The following is a 22131-nucleotide window of genomic DNA, read 5'->3' on the forward strand; positions in this document are numbered from 1 at the left end:
CGTGGCTCCATGCAGCCCACACCCGCACTGCGCGGCAAGGAGGAGCCCGGGGCTGGGGCCGCCTGCCCGCTGCTGAGCCTGGCCCGTTGTGCCTCCCGCCAAGCCGATTGGAGCCGCAGCCCTGGTTCATCCACGGTACAGAGGGAGAAAGATGTGGTGAACCATCCCGGCGGGGCGGGCGGGGGCTCCCCAGACTGGCCCCGGGCACAGCTCCCGGCCCGACCGGCTTGGTGGGACCGCTCCGCCCCCGCGGGAGCACTGATCCCGATTCTCCTGCGAAAACACCTGTTAAGCTTTAAAGTTATGCGAGAGCCCTTCCGCCGTAGGAAAAAGAAACCGCAGTGTCACCACTCCGCTCTTCAGACTGCCAGGGTCAAAACTACCCAGAAAAAAGGCCTTTTATTGGAAGAAATCCCGCAACTGCCTGCGCGCACTGCGCTCCAGCCTTCCGCCCCTCGGCGCGGAGGGTCGCGGATCGCCGCACCATTGCGGCCGCAGCGCTTTTCCGCGCCAGATTACGCAACCGCTGCGCCGCACCCTGCAGCATACCCACAATTCTTATTGATAATAACAACGAAAATTACAATAGCAATAACAGCAACCGTAATTATGGAAATAATAGCAAGAATAAGGGGCTCCGAGAGACAGGTGACCAAACAGGGCAGGAGGACAGGGGAGTCTATGTCGTGCCGCTGTGCAGAACGGTGCGCGGGCGCGGAGAACCAGCCCGAGGGGAGTTGAATGCTTACCGGTTCGCGGCACTGCCCGCCTGCGGAGGAGCCCGGGAGGGTCGCTGTAATCCATTTTGCGCCCGGGTAGCAATCCGTGTGCCGAAGTAGACAGCGGCAGCGGGGGCAACAAGCGGCGAGAGAGGAGTGGGGGGCTGGAGGCGGTGCATCGGCGGGTGCGGGGCTCCGCGCATCCCTCCGCGGGCGCGGAAGAGGAGGCAGTGCGGAGCCGGGGAAGTGTCAGCGCAGCGGCGGCGGGGCCGACCGCGGGTTTTGGGGATTGAGACACAAACATGAGGGCGACTGCCATACACCTCAGCCTAGACAAAGGTTAGGAAAAGAGGGGCTGAGTCCCTCTGAAGGCAGAATGCAGGGGGAAATTCGCCAGGGAAATCAGGAAAAGGCCATGAAAGCGCTCGCTGCCTGCACATGACCAGCCGCAGCCAATGACGAGCCCAAATAGGTCATAAAAAGGTCTATTACCAAGTTGTAAATTTTCTTCAAACAAAAAGGAATTTACTGCAATTCCTTGCGGATTTTGCACATACTGCTTCCCAGCGCCATGTTTCTTTCGCCTGCGCGCTGCGCTTTTACTGAGTCCTCGGTCCCGCCTGCCCGCGGCCTGAGCGTCCCAGGCGCGGTGGCGGGGCCCCACGGGCGCGGCCGGGGCACGGGAGATCCGCGCGGGGAACCGAAAGCGGGACGAATTCCCGCGCAGCGGCCGGGCAAACGCACAAAGCAGGGGGGTACCGCTCTGTGCCGGTGGGTCCGTGTCCTTACCCCTACGAAAGGGGGTTTTACCCGCATTTCCCCCGCTCCCGCTCCACAGGGCCCTAGAAGAAACCACATTTCCTTGAGCGCCCACTGCTGAAGTCGAAGCCGTCGCCGACCTAAAAATAATCCGAACTGGTTCCCCACCCCGAAATGTGCGGTTGCCACAGGTTGCGCCAGTGGCTGTCGTCGCGCCCAGGCTGCCCGCAGCCTCGCCGGTAGGGGCTGCCTCCACCCCCGGTGAAACCTTCACGGGGGCGCTCGGACCAGGGGCATCAATAGGAAAAATGCGATTCTTAGAAAGTACTCGAAAAGACTAAAATCGGCCCGGTGTCCACAGGGAATGCTCGGCTTGGAGATGGAATATTGTGTGTGGTTCTTGCTCAGTTTTTGTTTCTGGGAATAGGCAGAGCTCTCTATCAGTGCCTCTGCGCTGATTGTACCTGCCTCGAAAATATAGCTAACAAAAATAAACAGTCTTAAAGATGTAGCATCTTTCTAACACGCTGCTTCAGGTAATTGCGCACCCCTGAATATCACACCCGCACAGCGTGTCCCTCGGCAGAGGCATCGGCACCTTCCACGGTGGCTCTGCAGTACCCACGGTGCACAGAGCTTCTCGGCATGGGAACGGAGAAATTCCACGAAAACCAAAGGCACGGTCCCTCCGCTCTGCCGCCGCCGCGGGCGGCCTCTCGCTGCCGCTACCACCGCGGGCGGCTCAGCCACGGCTTTTCCCTGCCAAAATACCGCTGCCTTCTCCGGTGCTCGACGGCTCAGATTTTACCGGAGTCTTACTGAATGGCCGAGTCGATTTCTGACTCGCTTTTCTTTTTCTTAGCAAGAATCCAAGTACGAAAGAGAAAGGGATTCAGCTGCCCGGCCGTGAAGGGAAATACCTTAAAAACTACAGTGATATTTTTGTTTTTCTTAATAAATAAGACAGGGACGATCCCATTTACCACTAGGCCTTCACAAATGATGTGTGCAAAACGAAGTCAGTTTTAGCCTGCGTGGCTGCGTTCCCGGTCAACCCGGAGAGAACGACGCTAACGGAAACTTCTCCAGGAATATTTTAATTTTGTTCTCTTTTTCTGGAAATTAAAAACAACTACGGCAGCAGCTCTTTCGTGGACAAATATTAGCCTAGGAAGTACTCCGTTCGGGTATTACACGTTTCCCCCGCCTGCAGCCCGGGTGTGCAGCGGCGGCAGCAGCGCATCTTCCCTGCGGCAAGGCCGGCCAGGACCCCGCTGTGTCCAGCCCCCGCCGCAAGAGCAGCAGGAGAGAGGGGCTTTTTCCTTGACCGGAGAGCAAACATGCCGGTGCAACTGGCAACGGGATTATTTTGAAAAGCGAGGGGTTTTTACACGTCAGGCGAGTGAGTTTCCTTAACCGCGCCACCACCAGCCCCACATCCTTCCTGTACACTAGGGGTACTGATGTATTTATGCAAATCCGTGCGGCAAAATGTTTACTTCACCTTGTCGCTGAAGTTTCCCCTCTTTTACAACCTTTTACCAACTAGGCGACTAAAATAAACCGAGAACAATAGCTCCGCTTGCTTGTGCCTCCCTCTAGAGCTGGCGCTTTGCAGAAGTGCCTGGCTCGGTGGCGGTGTGAGTGGAAGAGGAAGGAAAATGAAATTCACCAAACTCCCTGTACAAATCCCGACCCCAAGGATGACCCGTGATGCTGGGTCCGTTCCCGTGAGCGGAGCGGTGGGATCGGAGAAGGGCCCCAGCGCTGGGCGGGCACAGCGGCTGCCGGCGCCCGGCACCTCCCCAGGCCCCTAGATGTGAGTTTCCGAGTGGGGCCCCGGCTCGGTCCCTCCTCTATCGGGAGCACGCTCGTTTATCGGGTAGATAATATAAATTTGTGGTGTTTGTCGCAGCAGCTGGCGCGTCACTGCGGTTCCCTTCACAGAATCATCACTCACGAGGGCGTGAGGCAATAGGGAAAAAATGACGCAGAAATTTTGCTAGGGATTTATACCTCATACCTCAGCCTTCTGTCTGTTGTTCCTAAAAAGGACTGCTCTCGGCCGTCCTCTCAGATACCGCAGTCTGCGCGGCCCTGCCGCGGAGCAGGAGAAAGGGGAGGGAGGGAAGAGGGGGAGATAAATTAAACCGTTCTACTGATGAGAAGAGACTTCTCTTCCCATGACTCCGGGAACTGTGTGGCAGGGTCTGCCCTCACCGGCTGTAGCCTCCGCTGGGAAACGCATCCAAACCGTGCGATAATAAGTTTTTGAGAGGAAAAGGCCTTTTTTTTTTTTTTTCCCCCGTTTACGTGTGGTTTGGGATCACAGATCATTACAGTCCTACGCAAGGCCACAAAAAAAAAAAAATGCATTTCTCTTCTTGATTGCCATCCACGCGGGACGGTAGGCCTGCTGTTTCAGCTGTTTGCATGGCGAGGCTGGAAGCCACGCACCGGACGGTAGTAGCCCTTGGGTCCCGTAGGAGCTCGGCTTGCGCTCCGGTCCCCTCTGCCCCCAGCCGGACTGCTCCGTGGGGTAAAGGGCCGTGTTCGCCGGCAGCGCCTCCCATGCCCTGCCACCCCGCAGCCTCGGGATCTGGCACAGAAAAAGGCGAAGGCAAGGCCGAGGCGCACACGTCGAGGGGGCTGCCAGGGCCCGGCTGCAGCGTGGTCTCAGCCCGACTCTGGGGCCACATCCCCTCTGGCTGCTGCTTCGACCAGGGCTCCGCAGAGCCTGTGGCTGGTGGCCCCCGATATGTCGGTGGCAGTGGCAGAGTGTGCAGGTGAAGGAAACGAAAACCATTTTTTGTATACAATGTACCAATTCCACACCCAGATACACTCAGCATCGGAGGAAGGGCGGGGGAAAGGCGCAGGGAAGAGTTAGTCCATATCCGCAGATGCTCTGAAGGTTAGTGAAGGAGTGGATTACAAAAAGGATATCAGGGAGCCTATTAGTTTTTTAAATAAATTTGGTTTATTTTAATCAAATATCAATAGCAAAAGGTTAGATATATTTATGAGATCTTTTATTTATTAAATTTCTTTAATTTATTCAATATAAGATAAGAATAAGAATTAAAATAGTACAAGTGCACTTGTCTTGATTAATAAAGCATTCTTAAATGTCTTGCTTATTGGTATTTATTATTAGGAACTTTATGTCGTTTCTTGCAATCACCGTCTTTTAAGATTAAAAATATATATATAATTAGAAATGTACTGCTACAAACTCTGTATCAAATTTCCAAAATAAGTAGATTAACTGTTAAAACTAGAGATTGTTCCGAATACGTTAAAAAACAAAACAAAACCACAAGCAACTGAAGGACCCGAGGCAAATAAATGTCAAGTGGAGGGACACGGGGTGATCCGTCCCAGGGGGACGGGCCGAGATATCTGTCTATGGCGCTGGTTATTTTTGATAGCCTTTCACAAAAGCTTTGAGGGCCAAATTTAATTCGTCCGGCCTTCAGCTCTGTCTTCTTCGAGATCATGTGCTTCCTTTTTGGCTTCCCCTTCCTTTCCCTCCTGTCTGGAAGTAGGGAATTTGTCCTTGTTGTTCTCTTTTTTCCATTTCATCCTTCTATTCTGAAACCAGATCTTTACCTGCCTTTCGGTGAGTCCTAGTGCGTGGGACACCTCGATCCTCCTCTTCCTGGTCAGATAGGGGTTAAAGAGGAACTCCTTTTCCAGCTCTAGAGTCTGGAATCGGCTGTATGTTTGTCTTCCTCTCCTCCTACCCGGCGCTGCTGTTTAAAACAAAAACATGGGGTTTTGGAGATTGGCGTGGTCGTTACTGTTATTATTGTTTTTTATTTTTTTTTTTTTTTTTTTCTTAAACAAGGCGCAGAGGGGGAGTGAGGACTCGGGTCTCTCTGGAACTCTCTCTCGAGAAGCCCCACAGAAACGCAGGGAAAATAAAGCGCAGGGCACGAACCGTACACATGAATGAGGGAAAAATCAGCGATAGCAGATGCACGAAGCCCCTCAGCTCTCTCCCTGCATCGGGGTTTAGGGATCCGAGTTTTACGAGGTCACTTTGTTATCTGGCAGCCGGCACCCCACAGCCCCGCACCCTTCCCCTTCAGGCAGCGGCGGCGAGTGCCGGACGAGCATGTCGGCTGCTTCTCTGTGTCCAAGAGGCGACTTTAAGGCCACTCGTGGGGTGGCAGCCACCTTCTGCAAAGGTTTCTGTTTGCTTACTGTATCGCTTTATTATCGCAAGCCACCGCGGTGGTAGAATCGCGGAGAGAGAGGCAGAGAGAGGAGAAGGCAGAGGCAGGGAGGGAGATGCAGCGAGAAAGAAGCGGGAGGAAGAAAATAAAGTTTCAAATTCAGAAGTGAGATGGAAGCAAATTTTTGACTGCGTCCAACCTTGTGGTCTCATCCAGGGAAACATTTGAGCAGGAGACGAGCTCTGATTTAAGTGGTCTGGTTCCTCGCCAATATTAGCACTGGACGATTTACAGTCAGGATATTGTACCAGCTCGGCCTCTTGCTGTGTCGTAAAAATCTGCTGTCTCTGTAAGTTATCGTATCCGTAAAATTTAGCGGGCTCCCCGTGACAGGTAACCCCGCTGCAGGGGGCAGGAGGCGGAGGCGCGGCGGGGGGAGGAGGAGGTGGCTGGTAGGCGGCCGTGGGGCTCCCCCCGGCCGGGTGGTAAAAGTCCGCGACCGCGCCGCCGCCGCCCCCCGCCCCGCCGTGCGCGGCGTGCTGGAAGCCGGCGGCAGCCGCGCCGTTCCCGTAGAGCAAGGCGGCGGCAGCAGCGGCGGCGGCGGCGTGGCGGCCGCTCACCTCGGGCGCGAAGTGACAGTCGTAGTACGGGGGATTGATGGGCTCCCCCGCCGCCGCCGCTGCCGCCGCCGCCGCCTTGTACTTGGAGTACAGCGGGTTGACAAAGTAGGAGCTCATTGGGGAGGGGGCAGAGACAGGCGGGGGCGCGGGCACGGGGCGCTGCTCCCGCCGCTACCGTCGCCGCCGGTGTCTCTATGCCGCCCTCATGTCGCCGTCGCCGCTCGCCCGTGCGCTCCCCGCTCCTGCTCTCCGTGTATGTGGTGACCAGGGCTGGAATATAATCGCTCCCAAAATGACCTGCCTCACTGCTTTTACTATTTCCTATTAGGCACACAGCAGCCCGCGCGCGCACACACACACACGCTCATGAGCTCAGGGGGGGCTTTTGGCTTCAGTTTACATGTGCAGCTCCTCAAGCAAGAAAAAAACCCGGCCCAGCCCTGCCCGAATCCACCCCAGCCGCGACGGCCCCGCTCCCCCCGCCGGTGCACGCTCGCCAGGAGCCGCCGAAATCGCGCAGGGGTGAGGCGGCCGCGCAGATACCGCACGATAACCGCGGGCGCGCTGCCCGGGGCGACACCGCCCAGCCCTCCCAGACTGCGTTGTCCGGGCCTCAGGTCCGCGGCTAAACACTGAAGCGCGGCCTCCACCGCCGGCCTGGAAGGGCAGAGACCCGCCGAGTGAGCCGATGCCCGGTGCAGGGAGCCGGGAGTGTCAGAGAGGGCAGCTGAGAGGGTCCAAAGGGCGGCAGCGTGCAGTGGCCGGGCCCCCTTGCCAGTGGGCCCTCCGGGTCATTTCCTTGCAGGCGAGCGCTGGGAAAAGAGACGCACATTTACCCTTGACGCTGTGCACGCATGGCTGAGGCTCCAGGTTAATTGATACTTAATGGAAATCATGCCTATGAATATACTTTCCATCATTTCACCCTTGGTGGACGCCATTACCGAGGTAGAGAGAAGGAGGAAAAAAAAAATGTATAGGTGAGCGGTCAAGCACGGCTCGGGGACGCGGTCCGAAATGAGCGAGCCCTGTTCTTCAGGAGGAAGGAAGGAAGGCACTGCCCAGCAGGCTTGTCGCTGCCCCGGCTCCTTGGGCTGGCCACTCCCGCGGGGAGAGAGCGGCCCGACTGCCTATGTGGGCCCCGCTCGCTGCGCTCCAAGAGGTGCCATCTCCAGTCGTCTCTTCCATGTTTCTTTCAACAGTGGGAACAAGCTTTTCGGACAGACACCCCCAGGAGCTTGAGTCCGCGCTATTTTGAAGACAGACGAAAAATGTAGGTGAAATATGGGTCCCGCCGCAGCCACGTGTGACCGTCTGATGTGAATTGACAAAAAATATTTGTGGTTACATAAAAGACACCGCAGGCTCCTTCCCCATCTCATCCCGCTCCCACCACCACCACCCTCTCCTCCATGCCAATTAGTTCGCTTTGTCTAGGTGGCCACCTCGGCTACCTCGCAGATGAGAGCACGGTCGGGCCCTGGGCGCCCAGCAAAACCTCCGTCAACGGCCCCGCGGCCGCGGAGGAAAGCCTTTGGGAAGCCAGTGGAGGCTCGCGGAGCCCCGCGCAGCCCGGGGCCAGGCGGAGATGTGGAAGAGGCCCGGGAGGGGCACAAGGATTTTCGGTGCTACGAGGGCAGGAGCAAAAAGAGAGCACTGGGAAGGCAGGAGGCTATGCCAGGCAGGGCGGGAGAGGAGGCAGAGAAATACCGCCTCACCCTGCGGAAGGGCGCGGAAGTGCAGCGGATTGTTCCCGCAACCGTGCTGGTCCCTCTGGCCCCACTGCATGCTCATCCCTCTGGGGAGCCAGTCCCACGGGCCAGCACCACGACCCGCGTAGGTCTGCGGTACCTCCAGCGAAACCGCGACTCCCCACAGCCAGGGCTGCTGAGAGCGCTTCGTGGGGCGCGGAGCGATGCGCGGAGCGTGGGGCGCAGTCGCCGCGCTAGAGTGGAGCGCGGGCGCCCTCTGGCGGCGCCCGGTGGCAGCGGCAGGCAGCGCCCTCCGCGCTGCCCGCGCTGCCGCTGCTCTCCCGACCCCGCCGGGGGTTCCGCCAGAAACCCAAACAGCTCCTCAAGGCCCCGGTGCTACTTAGAGACACTGGCGTGGCTCTGCACTCCTCCGATGGGGGGCTCGGTGATGAGTGCTTCCTTTACTTTCTGGTTTTGAGTTGGCGTTGGTTTTTGTTTGTTTGTTTGTTTGTTTGTTTTCTTTTTGGATGTTTTTTTGTTTTGGTTTGTTTCATTTTTTCGGACGAAGTTTACAGTGCCATTTTCGGTGACTCTCCTTTATATTTTTTACAGTGCTATAATTAACTGTATACAAAGAATCTGCCTCCTTTACACATGGCAGCCAGGAAAGACGCCTGAGCTTTGAAGACCGCTGCTGTCACGTTTTCCATCATGTTTCCTCACATATTACACCACGAATTCTCCATGTGTGGTAGCTACAGTTATGCGTTTTTGTCTTGAACATGTTATTTTGTTTGCCCGTGCGTTTATGTATTTATGGATTGATTTATGTAAACGAAAGTAAAGATGAATCTTTGTTCACCACCACCCCCTTCATCATACATGCCTGTGAATTATTTGGTATAAAGCGAGTGCGTGTGCACGCGACTGTGCGTATGTGCAAACATGTATTAACACAACCAACGGGTAGGAGTTAAATTATTGTTCATTTTGACACTAAAAGAAATTTCCATGTAAGGACTGTGTTTCGTCGTTCGAGACGTTTGGTTTTCTTTCTGCCATTTTGAAATAAACGCACACAAGACTAGAAATAAGTAAACAAAGGGGAAAAAAGAAAATATGCAATCTGCATGACATAAAATATTAAAAAGAGATTGGGTGGGCTTGGTGACAGTTTCTTACCAGACCCTCTGCTATAATCATCAAAATAAAGTGTTGTTTACGTGTTGTTATTGATAGATCAACCCCCGTCATGGTTATTTTCGAAAACATGGAGGCTAACACCGTAGGATTCATGGCAGTAGAATATCCAATAAAATGCATTTCAACAAATCAATGGACTTTGTAAAATCTCTGAGTTTCATGACCTTTGCGTCTTTTTTGAGTCTGTTGCCTTGGCCCAACGCTGACATATTGAAATTTATAGTCCAAGATGTTAAGACCTGGTTTGTCTGCATTTTTTGGCTTTTTTTTTTCCCCTCTCTAACAAACACAAACATCAAAATAAGGTGGTTTCAAAGAAAAGCGACATAGCATATCGTAAACTCATTAGGTCCAGACGTCTAGCCATCTCAATGGTTTTATTATACCACGGTTCTTCCTGTTTTAAAAGAATTATAGGTATCTTCTCGACAATGGATGGGAAGCAATGCAACACCTTTTCCTGGCATTGCATGCTTTTGCCTTTTTGTTTTGTTTTTCCCAGAGGTAAAAAACATTAAACACCAGGTCTCTCAGCTCTTCCCTTAATCTTGAATTAACTGAACTGCTCGTAAATATTTACGGGTCCTTCATTTTAATGGTTGCTCTTTAAACAAAGCATTTTTTACAATGAACTTCATCTTAATTATCTTTATAAAGTCATGTGTGTTTATACATGCAAAAGACATGAGAAGTGATGCTAAATAAGCTCTCACCAACAAAGCTGAACCTTTGGAAGCAACGGTGCTCCCCTCACCCCCCGCCCCCGAGCTTCCCAACCTTCAGATTAAAGAGCACATAGGTTAGAAATGGCCAAAACAATAACAAAATGGTTGAAGCGAATAGGCATCATTTTGCTTCACTGGCTCTGAGGACCGGTGCGGAAATATTTCCTGTATTATCCCGAGGGATCGCTGTTTCGAAGACCTCACGTACCCGCGGCGTCCCAGAGAGGGGCGGCAGCAGGCGCACCTACACGGCGCGGCCGAACTCGGCCTCTCCGCCGCTGACCTCCAACAGCAAATGCTTCTTAGGCGAGGCGGGGGGAGAAGTAATTTTCCTCTGGCCTTTGTGTCTACCAGAGGTGCTGCTGCCCCGGCAGCGCGGCCGGGCTTTCCCTCGGCCTTGGGCCGGCAGCGCTCGAACCGCGGTGGGATCCGCGGGGACTCGCGGCGGGGTCGACGGCGCGGAGGGCATCGCGAGGGCCGCACAGATTTCTCGTCTCACCGCAGTGCTGTCGTTTCAGTCACGGCAGACTTTATTGTGTAATAACTGACAACAATTACAATAGGTCCGCAGTTCGAGACACGGGGTGGTTAATTAATACAACAGTCACCGGGGGCAGGGACGACAGCTAGCCGGGGAACCGGGAGACATTAGGCCCATTGCGAACGGCTTCAAGGATGAGACAACCTCCTAATAGTGCACTAAAGGGGGGAAAAGCTCATGGCCTGGCTGTGGCGTCTATTGCGAAGGAGCGAAATTCAGACCTATAAAGCAGAGGTTTTGGGTAAGGTTTCCTCTTAGCAAGTCGTGGACAACACAGCACCTCCATTGATTTAAGCGACTGTAATTTAATATATATTTTATTATCTTAATTATAATTAATTTCCTTACCTTTATTTTGGCAAAGTAACTGTCTATACTACATCACTTTTAAGAAACATGTCAAACATTTAACATCAGATAAGAGTTCCCAAAGCTAACGTGCACTCACAATATCATCAACCAAACGGTCTGGGAAGGAGGAGGGGGAGATGAAGTGACTCTGCAAAACACGGTGGCGAGCAAGACAAAATTTCCCAAACTACCTGACATAGACCACGTTTCACTTCTATCTTTAAAAAAAAAAAAAAAAAAAAAAAAAAGGCCAGCTTGATTTAAAGTTCCGGGGAGGGGGACGACGAGGGGACGAGGAAGAAACATATAGGGGGGCTGAGGAGGCAGGGTAAGGAGGAGAATAAAATCAATAAAAAAAAAAAAAATCACACAACAACAACCAAAAAACCCACAAACCCCCAAACTCTAAACTAAAGCAATATTCCCCAACTGCGTTTCTACCCCAGTGTTAGTCTCCTTTATTGCCTTTCTCCTTGTTCATCTTTTTCATTTTCATTCTTCTGTTCTGAAACCAGATTTTGACCTGTCTCTCTGTAAGATTTAAAATCCTAGCTACTTCGTAACGGCGGTCTCGGGTTAGGTACATGTTAAAGAGAAATTCCTTTTCCAGTTCCAGAGTTTGATACTTTGTGTAGGGACAACGCTTTTTCCTCGTTGAACGAGCGTGGATCCAGTTTGCTGCAGGGTTATCTGGAAGAAGGAAGGTATATAGGGAACGAGGAGGGGGGAGAGAAAGGTTGTTAAATTAATTTAACGAAGGATGGACTGTTTTCACAACTTTGGAGGAATTATCATAAAAGCCTTAATGCCCCAGTCTGTTTACTGTACAAATGATGTCTTGATGGTAGGTGGTTATGTGGAGTCTTTTATGGGTGCTTGTTGCTGCTTGCGCTGGGGTAGGCGTCTAGACGTTTTTATAGGTTAGTAAAACTATCAGTTTTGCACATTCGAGCCTTACAGGTTTCGGCAATAAATCAAAGGGGCAATTTCTTTATTTCTTTATTTCTTTCTCTCCCTCTCTCTGCCCCTCTCTCTCTGACTCTCTCCCTCTCTCTCTCCCCCCCCCCTTTTTTTTTTTTTTACTTACTTGGGTCAAGTTGCTGCTGTTTCTCCTCCTTAAGATCGCTGCTCGGGCTGGGGTTGTGGCTGCAGGCGGCGGGGTCCTTGGAGCTGCCGGCAGCCGCCTTCTCCCGGGGCTCCTGGAGGAAGGAGCTGCACGTGTACTCGGGCACACCGATCCCCTGGGACTCCCGGGAAGAGGAGCACTCAGTCCTTTTGGAGGAGGAGGAGGAGGAGGAAGACGAGGAGGCGGCTGCTCCCGTCTCCGGCTTTATCCCGTAGTGGCGCCCGTTGGAGGAGCCGGAGCTGGACGCGGAGCCGCCGCTGCCGCCGCCGCCGCCGCCTCCCGGGAAGCCCGGGAAGGGCTCGATCCAGGAGCGCACGTAGCGGCCGGCGTCGGCTGCCCCTAAGTGGGGCTGGTGCATGTAGGGGTGGTAGATCCCGGTCATTGCCGCAGACGGCTGAGGGTGAACCGTGGACCAGGAGGTGGAGAACACGGTGGATTTTGGTGCAAAGCTACAGGAGGAAAAATCTGAACTCTCTGCAACACCTGATGGCCTGGAGGTCCCACTGTGACCTCCCTGGACGAATCTACTCCCGTAAACTTCTTCGCTTTCATGGCCTATGAGAGAATCGACATAATAGTTACTTATGGTGCCACTAGACGACATTTTAGGCTCCCCTCTTAGTCATATAAAAGGTTACACTGTTAACTGTATATGATACCCTCCCGGAGAACAATCGTAGTATTTTGCAGACTGCAACCCTCAACCATTGGTTGCGGAGCCCACGTGATCATATTTACCAATACTGCGAGTAAATCAATCCGCTAAACTGGGGCTGCTGTGATTAAAAAAAAAATCACCATCAACAACGGCCCCGCACAGCGCGCCGCGCCGGCTGCGCGCCCGGACCGTGCCGTGACGGCCCGCCCGCCCGCCCGCTTGTCCGCCCGCCCGCCCGCTTGCCCGCTTGCCCGTTTGCCCGCCCTGCCTGCCCTGCCCGCCTGTCCTGCCCGCCTTCGCTGCCCGTCTGTCTGCCTCCCTGCCCTCCCTGCCTGCCCGGGGCGCGGCGGGCGTGGCCGTGCTGGCAGCCCACGGCCGCGGCGGGCGCGGACTATTTCTTCACCTCCTTTGAGTGATTTCTGCCATTCATTTCTTAATCAATGAGAGGCAGGGTGTTTAAATAAATCCAACAGCCTTGGCTTGCTAATCACACTCCAAGCTGCTGAGGAAACCCGCTGGGAAAGGGAGATTCTTGCCTGTAAAAACAAACCATCGCAAGCTGGGACTGTAACGACTTCTCATAAAACAGGAAAATGTTACAGTAAAAGCACATTGCGGTACTTCCATATTTCAGAGCATATGCGGGTATTATTATCCTTCCCCACCCCTCCCCAAAAAGAAAGTTTCCATGGAAAGAATACACTTTTGAAAAGAGATGCCCATTGTGTTGTTTTAAAACAGGTGGAAGACCTCTGTAATGATTTTATGCCTTTCAATAAAAATTTTATGAGGTGTATTTGATTATAGATTAATGTGTCCCTAATAAAATGGACGGATGGAAACAGCAAAGCCCGTGTCTCTGAGCACAACTGACGTGTGGTTGAACACACGCTTCTGTATCTGCGAAACTTTGGGGCTACACAGCTCCAACACAGCCCCCCTGATGGTGCCCAGCGCGGCCCCGGAGGGGACACGGACAAACGCTGCCCGGAGGAGGCCTCCTGGCCCCTCAGCGGGCAACGTTGAGGCCGCGGGCAGGGAACGCGCAGGCAGGCAGGCTGCGGCCCATGGAGGGGCCAGGGGCTGCCGCTGCCCCCCGCTCAATGGCAGAGCTGCCCCTTCCGCGTCTAGTTCAGGGGGAGCCGGGCCGGGCCGCGCTGGCCACGTTCAATGCCTCCGGGAGATTTTTGCCCGCTCTGCTTTCTTTTCCTTCCTTTCTCTCCACTCCCTCCCTCCCGGCCCGGTTACCCTTCCCCGAGCGAAACGGTGCCCGGTTAGTATTGAAAACTAGATTACCCATGGTCTTCTGCCCAGGCTGGCTCTCCCGAGCGACGGACGGTGGCTGTGCCGAGATCTGGAGGAAACGCACACAGTTAGTGAGAGCTCGCAGCACGGCCCGCCGAGGGCACGAACAACAGCACTGAGAAAACACTTCCTACTCGCGGGCCCGTCTGAGGAAGGGGCTGAAATTCCTGTTTATTTAACGATTTATTACTCTCTTAGGTTGTTTTCTTCCTTTTTTCTTCTCTCTTTTTGTTTGGTAATTATTTTTTTCCCCCTCATCTCACTTCAACATTTTCCTTCGCGTTTTCACGTTTCTCTCATATTTTTATCTAGAAGTAGCGTTTGTGGTATGACCAAGAATTGCCTCTCGCTTCGCACGGATATAAATTGATAAAGCAGGCAAATTAGAGTGAGCGTCCTTTTTTATATACGTTAAACACTTGGTATAGATCCAGATAATTGCTTCCCACTGCTGAGACTTCTTTGATGATGAAGTGAGTATTTTTAAAGGGAAAAAAAAAAAAAAAGACGGTTTAACTATATGCAAGAGCTTTGTGTGTTGTGAGGGGTTTTGTTTGTTTGTTTGTTTGTTTGAGCACCGTTTTGCTATTTATTTTCGAAGCGAGAGCAAGGACAAAAGGCATACGGACTTGCGGCTCCTGCAATTTCAAAATGGTGATGCTTTGGTTTGAGGAAAATATACCTTCGCCCTACGAGTAAACGTGCAGATGAGAAAGTACTGGCTTAAATTAAATATCAGGGACGAGAGCAAAATACAACTCCACCAGCTGCAATATGAGCAGTATCAATGTCACCAAGTCAAACAACATTGGCACTATCTTGCCTTCAATTTCTTGATTTAGAAACTGCTTAGGGGAGGAATGGGCGTTGATTGTGAGCAAACAGTAGCCATGTTATTTTTCCAGTACTGTTTGAAGGTGAAAGTATGCCCAAGTATTTGCACTTCGATTTGGAGTCATGTTCATTTGCAAGCCATTTGCAGTTCTGCTTAGGATTTCTGCTCACACAGGCACTCACCCGCTCTCACACACAGACGCCCTTCCTCAGCTTCCACTGCCAATAACATTTTTCAGCTATGTACAGAAAGGATTAAGACTCGTGAACTTCATTATCTGGATGTGTGCTACTAAAATGGAATTGCTCGAAATAAAACAGTCTCTGAGCAAACAGAAACAGTGCAGGGTGACAAAAGTCGGTCTGAAGAGGCCGGTGTACATTTGTAAGCAAGCTTGGGAGTGTTTCTGCTCAAAAAAAGCCAATCCTGCCGGATGTTTGAGGGAATATTTTCTCATCCACCATCTTCCGAAAGCTCTTGAGCTGGCCAAGAAGAGAACTCCTTAACGTTGACTTATACCCAGATTCGCGTTTGGTATGATATTTTTTTTTTTTCCAAGCGAATAAAGACACGAAATCAAAGTCTACACATTGTAAGCACGCAGTGACTGATATTTTTAAAATCATCACACGAACGTCAAATAAAATGACACACATAATGCTGACAGCTTGTAGTAGAAAGATTTTTATCACTTACCATTTATGAGATGATTGGATGAGGATGTCCAGTTTAGGTCATAATATTTTACTACTTTTTTTTTTTTTTCCCATTCAGTTTGTCTGACTGCGAACATCACACAACATTTTATCAATTAATCATTTGTTTACAGGCACAATTATAAATGAATTAGGTTTACATAATTTCCCGCCCTAGTCTCCACCCCACGCCTAAAAAAAAAATAGGAAAGGGGGGAAAAAAAAAAAAAAAAGAGGGAAATAAAACCAGGCAGACACACACAAAGACCAGAAAATGGCAGAGAAGGTACATCAGTCCAAAGCGCTGCTGACAGAGAAAGATCAGGAGACCAACCTTCACCCACACTTTAAACATTTGTAGAAAACCAAAGGAACCTCAGTAGTTTACAGAGTTTATTGCATTATACATGCGAACAGAACATGCACAAGAAGGACATATTGCTGTTGAACGACTACTATTCCACATATGCACCACAAGGAAATGTCTACAATGGAGAAGGAAATATTCCATATTACGAAGGACAATCTCTAAGTTCATTTGCGAGGATAGTTACATTATAATGTGCTTCTCTTTCCCCCCACCCCCAAAGTTTCCTCCCCCCTCTTTTTCTTAAAGTATTGAATGTACTCAAAACGTTATGGCCCGTGTAACAGCCCCACATAAATACCATTTTGTTAGTAAAAACATGAAAAAGTCACATTGCTTGGATGTTCGACAGTTCCAATAAGTTAAGACCAAATGATAATATTCAATAATAGTTACCCTGCATTACGATGAGAACAAAAATAAATTACACGTGCTAGGTTTTATATATACTCATCATAGTAATACATATTCACTTGCAGCGCTAAAAGAAGGACGAAGACTCACATTCTACCAGAAACCAAAACAAACCAAAACAAACCAAAACAAAACTGGAAAATGCCGGGTTTTGCCAGAGTCTCTCCTGCCTTTAGCAAGTGGTGGTGCTGTGCCCATTCCTCACGGGTGTCCCCCCCGGGGTTAGGGTTTAAGAGAAGGTCAGATTAGCGGTCAGTTCCCGGATTCGGTTCTCCCTGCTCATCTTCTTGAGCTTCATTCTGCGGTTTTGAAACCAAATCTTGACCTGCCTGTCAGTGAGGTTTACGCTCTTACTGATCTCTAGACGGCGCTCTCGAGTGAGATACATATTGAATAAGAACTCTTTCTCTAATTCCAGTGTTTGGTGTTTAGTATAAGGACACCTCTTCTTTCTGCCACTCTTTGCAGTTAGCCAATTGCTTGTTGGAGTATCAGACTTGATTTCCTCTATCAAAATCAAAAAAGAAGAAGAAGAAGTAAAAAAAAAAAAAATCAAAAATACCTCAGGCTGTTAGAATGTACCCTTGGCCATGACCCCTCCTCTGCAGTGTCTGACAGATATGGTAGATGTGGGCATTTAACACAGCCGAGGTGAAGTGTGGGCACGGAGAGGGCACCTGCTGCCAGGCTGGGCTCCTCCGTCCCCACCACACGACACCCCGCCCTGACCCGCGCTCCCCCTTCCAGGAAGGGGCTCCCATGTTTTCAGCTGGCGTTTAGCATTTCAACAATATTTAACCTGCTATCAGCCCCATGGCCACAGTTTAACGGGTCTAGCCTCACCATGGCCACCTCGAGCTCCCAGAACACTTGCTGCGAAAATACCCCAATTACCAACTACCCTCGCACTGTATTTTGAAGCAGCTTCCCCCCAACCATCAGCGGAATTACACAAGCACACCTAGGAGCAGACATAGACGTTTTTCCAGCCAAAAAGGTGCACAAAATATTAACACAATCTGCCTCGGATTTTTCTTTTTCTTTTTTTTTTTGGTCATTTTCATTTTTGATTTTTTTTCCCCACTAGAAAGAAATCTGCCCCACATCAACCCAGAGCTGGGCTGTTAAATATAATTCAGATAAAGACAATCTCCATGCACACGTAGAACAAAAATGGACCTAGAGGTTGCAAAGTACATTTAGATAAGATAAAATTTTTCCGTTTTGGGATTCTTCGACACACGCCATTCGAAAGAAAGGCTATAGTGCACTTTTAAAGAGAAAATAAAATCATATTACCACCACTTTCAGCTTTAAATCACATTTCAAAATACCGTTGCACTTTTGGAGACCAACCCAAGGTTATCTAAAGCACCACACAGAAATATTCCACCTTTGGACCAGGCAGATAGCGGACTGCTGCTTTCATTGTGCATTTGTTTGCAACTTTACCCGGCCTGATAGTACCTATTTCTCACCTATTTTAATAGGATCGTAATTAACATTAAATGCAATCAAACCGCAGTAAGGCTCAGTTAAAGAAAAAAAAAATCAGCGAAATTACGAGAGAAAAGTTGAGCTGGTCGTATTTTACAACCTCCAGACCTGCTTTTTTAGAGATATGGGACTGCTTTTGGCTGCTGCAGCGCATTAAGGAGCACACGACTACATTCGCCGCATCACAGAGACGGTCTGCATGCCCGAGAGAGGCAGATCTCTACAGCAAATCTTTGGACCCTTTTGTGTAACATTTTTGCCTGCCAAAATCTTCAGAGACACAGCACCTGCAGCCCGATATTCCTTAGCATTAAATGTGATGGCTGTGATGCTCGTTAGTATATTCGAGCGTGCTTTATGGTGCTGGCGTGTTGGAGTTACACCACGGCACGGCTTAAACTCGGTAATACAGACCTTTACTCTCCTTCTCCTGGACTTCTGGGCTGGACACGGAGCCTTCGGGCAGGCAGCTCCGCTCGTCTTGCAACGTGGACTTGGGCTCGGGACTTTCCACTTGAGAGACTTTAGCGGTGCTGTCCTGGTTGTTCGGGTTTTCATTCATTTTCTTTTCCAGCTGAAGTTGAGCAGATATCTGCGGTTTGGAGCTGCCGCGAGGGTTTAACTGTAACATTACAGTTGAACTCGTTTCAGGGCTATTATTGTACTCTTGGGTTTTCCCAGTGGCGTAGGTCTGGCTCAGTCTAAAATATCCTGGGACGGGAACCTCGGGGTTCTCAATGGGGCATGATTCAGACACCAGCCTCTGGTAGGAAGGGACGTCTGCAGAAATGAGTTTGGATCTCTTATCGGAATACATGCAGCAATTGCTTTCTTCTTTAATATTTGTAGTGAAGGAACAAGTGGGGACCTGCTGTGTAACAGGTTGCTCTATTCGACAAGATCTGTTCGGGTCTGTCCAAGTGTCTACTTGAGGTATATAAGGATGTACATTCATACCCATATTTTGGTGATTAACTTCTCTTTTAGCCAGAGACGGAAGGAGTCCACAGGTTTGCATCCCATACGTCCCAATGTCTGTGCTAGGTGGCATATACATGCTGGCGCTGTTGGAGTAGAAACTGTCACTCCTGCACGCACTGATGAGAGAATCTACTAAAAAAGTATTAGCGGCAGGAGAGCTGTTGGGAAAGGACATTTTGGGGCGGAATTTGAGGAAGAGAGATTGTGTCCTTTGTAGGCTGACATCTCTAGGAAAACATTCCCGTGTAATTGCGGATGCCTCCGCGCGACCACATGACAGCCGGGCCAATGGCAGCGCCCGCCGCCCCGCGCCCCGCCGCCCCGCCGCTGACGCGCCCCGCCGCGCCGCCCCGCCGCGCCCCGCCGCGGTCAACAGCGACCCCTAGGCCGCCGCGCCGGCACCGCACCGCACCGCCCCGCCGCGCCCGCCGCCCGTGCTGCGGCACCGACCCGGGCCCCGCCGCGCCGCCGCACTCACCCCCCCTCCCCGTGCCGCGCCGCGGAGCCTCCGCGGGAGCGGAACCCCGCGGGTGGCACGGAGGGCGGAATGCGGTGCTTCACCGCCATGGCTCCTGTAAGAGCCCCGCTTGTGACAAGTGCGGGGACAAAAGGTTGCGGGATTTATTAATGCGTATTAAGGGGAATCAGGGGCGATCAATAAAAGCCTCATCTGCATGCTTGGACTACTTGGTAATTTTCTTGCTTCTGAAGCTTTTTCAAGAGTTATACCCTCTGTTGCCGCGCACGGGAAGATATTTTATTAACAAATCAATCGAGACTTTGTAAAGGATAAGATTAATAGTTAAGATTTAGCATAATGGCGTTCGCGTTATGAATTATTGAAAATTATACTATTGATTTTTTTCCTCGCTGCTAACCGAGAAGGTCAATTTTTGTTTTAACACAAATCGTCAAATATTAAAAGCCAGACTTTTGCCATAACTCGAGTTTTATAGGGAGCCTACATTCCTAAAATTATTTTACAACACTCTCTCTCAATCGCGTGGGGGCGGGGGGAAGTGTTTTTTTCACTTGCCCTCGAAACTGGAAGCATGATAAAGATAATTTGTCCTTCTGTAGTATTGCTCATCAAAAAACATATAGAAAGTCGTAACCTCACTGCGACTCTTCGAGAAACTTTTAAATTTTTTATTTCTTTTCTTTTTTTTTTTTTTTTTTTTTAGAATAAAGATAAATGCATCTATATTACTAAAAAACAAAAACCGGAGGCAACAGCAACTGTCAACGTGGCAGATGAGATTTTTCCGTCCCTATGTTTTAAATGTGTTTTACTATTTCCTCCCCCACTTCGTAACCATATTTACACCCGAAGCTATTGTATTATAAATAGTGATAGTACACACTATTTATTACTCTTAAAAAAAAACCAAACAAAACTGTTCTCAAACCTAATTCTTTCTTATCTGGGACTAATGCTGCCAAGGACTCTCCTCCAAACAAAGTGAACTTGTTGAAAATGTTTTTTTTCCCGGATTCATCCGCCTGTTTATTTTGGGCCTTTCTACCATCAACACAGCCTTTGAGATCCCCAAGAGCGGGCAGCACAGTAAAGGATTTTTAAAAATTTAAATGCGTCTTCCGCACAGCTGAAAACATGCGTTTTCCACCAGCGTGGATTTGAATTTTCCCCTATTTCCTGGCATTTGGCTGTTTTGCACTTTACCGTACGCTTTACACTGCTGGAAACAATAACCCTCTTTAAAATTTCGCTGTGGCAATGAGACAGACCTTTTAAAACCTTATCGCAGCTGTTCAAATACAACATCATTGTCAGGTTAAGAGCCAGTGTCTTTTATAGCTGCAGCCTCCAGCTTCTGTCTTGCCGGAGAGTTTCAATATTACCTTTGCGATATTCGCTGTTTTGGCGATGTTTTGGCAGCATCCCCCGCGCCGGGCTGGCGCAGCCCCTGCCCTCCCCGGGCACACTTCACCACCGCCGAGCGCTGCGCGGAGCGGCGGGCTCTGCGCTGCTGCTTAAGATCACGATCAGAGCCATTGCTAAGATTTGCCTGCACCGGGAAAGAAGCTGCGGCGGAGTCCACGACGCTCCCTCCGAGCGCGGCATCCCCCCCTTCGCTTTCTAGCAATTTCCTCTTCTTCAACAACAGCCCGGGCGACCCACAGAGTTTAAAGAAACAAAATACTATTTTCCTGGACTCAGTTTAAGACTTGACTGTTAAATCTAATCAGGAATTTTATGCCCATCAAATGGCTCTTTCATAATCTTTATTTACACTTTAAGAAAAGGGGGTCCCAGAAATATCACAGCTGAAGTATCAGCCCAGAGGTTTGCAGCGGATTTCGCCCAACAGTAAAGTTAAAACAATAAGCAAATGCTGAACTGCTTTCCACGCCAGCCTCGCTGGTGCTACAGAACCTGACTTCTTGGCTCCTGATTAGACATGAGGGCTCTTTGATTCTTTTAATTGCAAAGATGAATTTCTTGCATGCCACTACATGGAAACTCAGATTATGGTTGTGATGATAATTATTTTAATATCGTGTTCAGGACTGGCGAGCAGCTCTGTACGACCCTTCGCTCACGATAAATCATGAGGGTTTTTAAAAATGGGCAGCAATTTTTTATTGAAAATGAACAGTAGGAAAGTTTAAGTTTGATGTAAATAGAAGTTGAATAAACATGCGAGAGCCACTGGGGAACTGGAGACTTAGGCTCTGGGCATTTAATGTCACTCTTGTTTTAAATCATATTAAAATGGAATCAAGTAATTAACATTAATAAATAAATCAATATTGTGCAATAAATGAGATATACAATCTACGTTAATATAAAGGTTTTACTCTCAGAGCCCCATATTTTTCTGAACGAGGCAGGAAGGAAAAAAAAACCCAACAACCAATGGGTCCATGTAGATGTAAATTACTGTTTGTAATAAAGCATAGGTGGACATTACAGTTTTCTCCTCTAGGAAATGTCAGGGCTAAAAACTTGAGGTTACCAGACGTGGAAGCAGGGCTTAATTTGCACTGCCTTATCTTCCTAAACCTTATTACTGGGGATATAATTAATTTTTTTTTTCTCGGCTGTACTAAGTATTCTCATAGTTGTGATTTGCTCTGTTTGTGTCTCATTATGGACGGGGGGTGAGCGAGATGTATGAAAGAGGCTAGGTATTTCGCAGATGCCTTCAGTAACAAAGGTATTGCAAGAAATATTTTAAAAGCAGGCTGGAACCCAAGAAGCTTTTAGTAAAATTCCCTTAATTTGCTCCATTTCAGCATTTTATTTAGGTTGTCTTTAAATGCGTGGTCTACGCTGTTATATTGCAGGGAGATTGAATAATAGTTTTTTATTTAAGGGAAAAATTGGCTACCATATCGTGTCCTTTCTTCTTTTAATAATGCAACTGTCATGTTGCCCAGATTTCTATGTGCCATATTTTCATAGAAAGAATCGGCGTCTGGGCCGAGGGCTCAGACT

General features: G+C 49.9%; 3 protein-coding genes across 5 annotated transcripts; all 3 read right to left on the bottom strand.

The window, feature by feature from the left end:
• Positions 1 to 4937: 4937 nt before the first annotated feature.
• HOXD8 (homeobox D8) lies at positions 4938 to 6396 on the bottom strand (the record flags this gene model as incomplete). 3 transcript variants are annotated; one of them, XM_080346920.1, is made up of 3 exons in its annotated part: positions 4938 to 5233; positions 5859 to 6006; positions 6280 to 6396. In XM_080346920.1, 3 exons carry the CDS (start codon positions 6394 to 6396, stop codon positions 4938 to 4940), a joined length of 561 nt encoding a protein of 186 aa, XP_080203046.1. The 3 variants fall into 3 exon arrangements, with proteins under 3 accessions (XP_080203046.1, XP_080203045.1, XP_080203044.1); XM_080346919.1 differs by having other exon boundaries at positions 4938 to 5230; positions 5859 to 6396; XM_080346918.1 differs by having other exon boundaries at positions 5859 to 6396.
• Positions 6397 to 10732: 4336 nt separating this feature from the next.
• On the bottom strand, positions 10733 to 12520 carry HOXD9 (homeobox D9; the record flags this gene model as incomplete). The annotated part of the gene is made up of 2 exons (XM_080347061.1): positions 10733 to 11480; positions 11878 to 12520. 2 exons carry the CDS (start codon positions 12518 to 12520, stop codon positions 11239 to 11241), a joined length of 885 nt encoding a protein of 294 aa, XP_080203187.1. The 3' UTR covers positions 10733 to 11238.
• A 3899-nt stretch (positions 12521 to 16419) lies between these two features.
• HOXD10 (homeobox D10) lies at positions 16420 to 18843 on the bottom strand (the record flags this gene model as incomplete). Its single annotated transcript, XM_080347192.1, has 2 exons — positions 16420 to 16697; positions 18102 to 18843. 2 exons carry the CDS (start codon positions 18841 to 18843, stop codon positions 16420 to 16422), a joined length of 1020 nt encoding a protein of 339 aa, XP_080203318.1.
• Between the last annotated feature and the right edge of the window lie 3288 nt (positions 18844 to 22131).

The sequence above is a fragment of the Nesoenas mayeri genome, assembly GCF_963082525.1.
Source record: "Nesoenas mayeri genome assembly, chromosome: 6".
NCBI lineage: Eukaryota > Metazoa > Chordata > Aves > Columbiformes > Columbidae > Nesoenas > Nesoenas mayeri.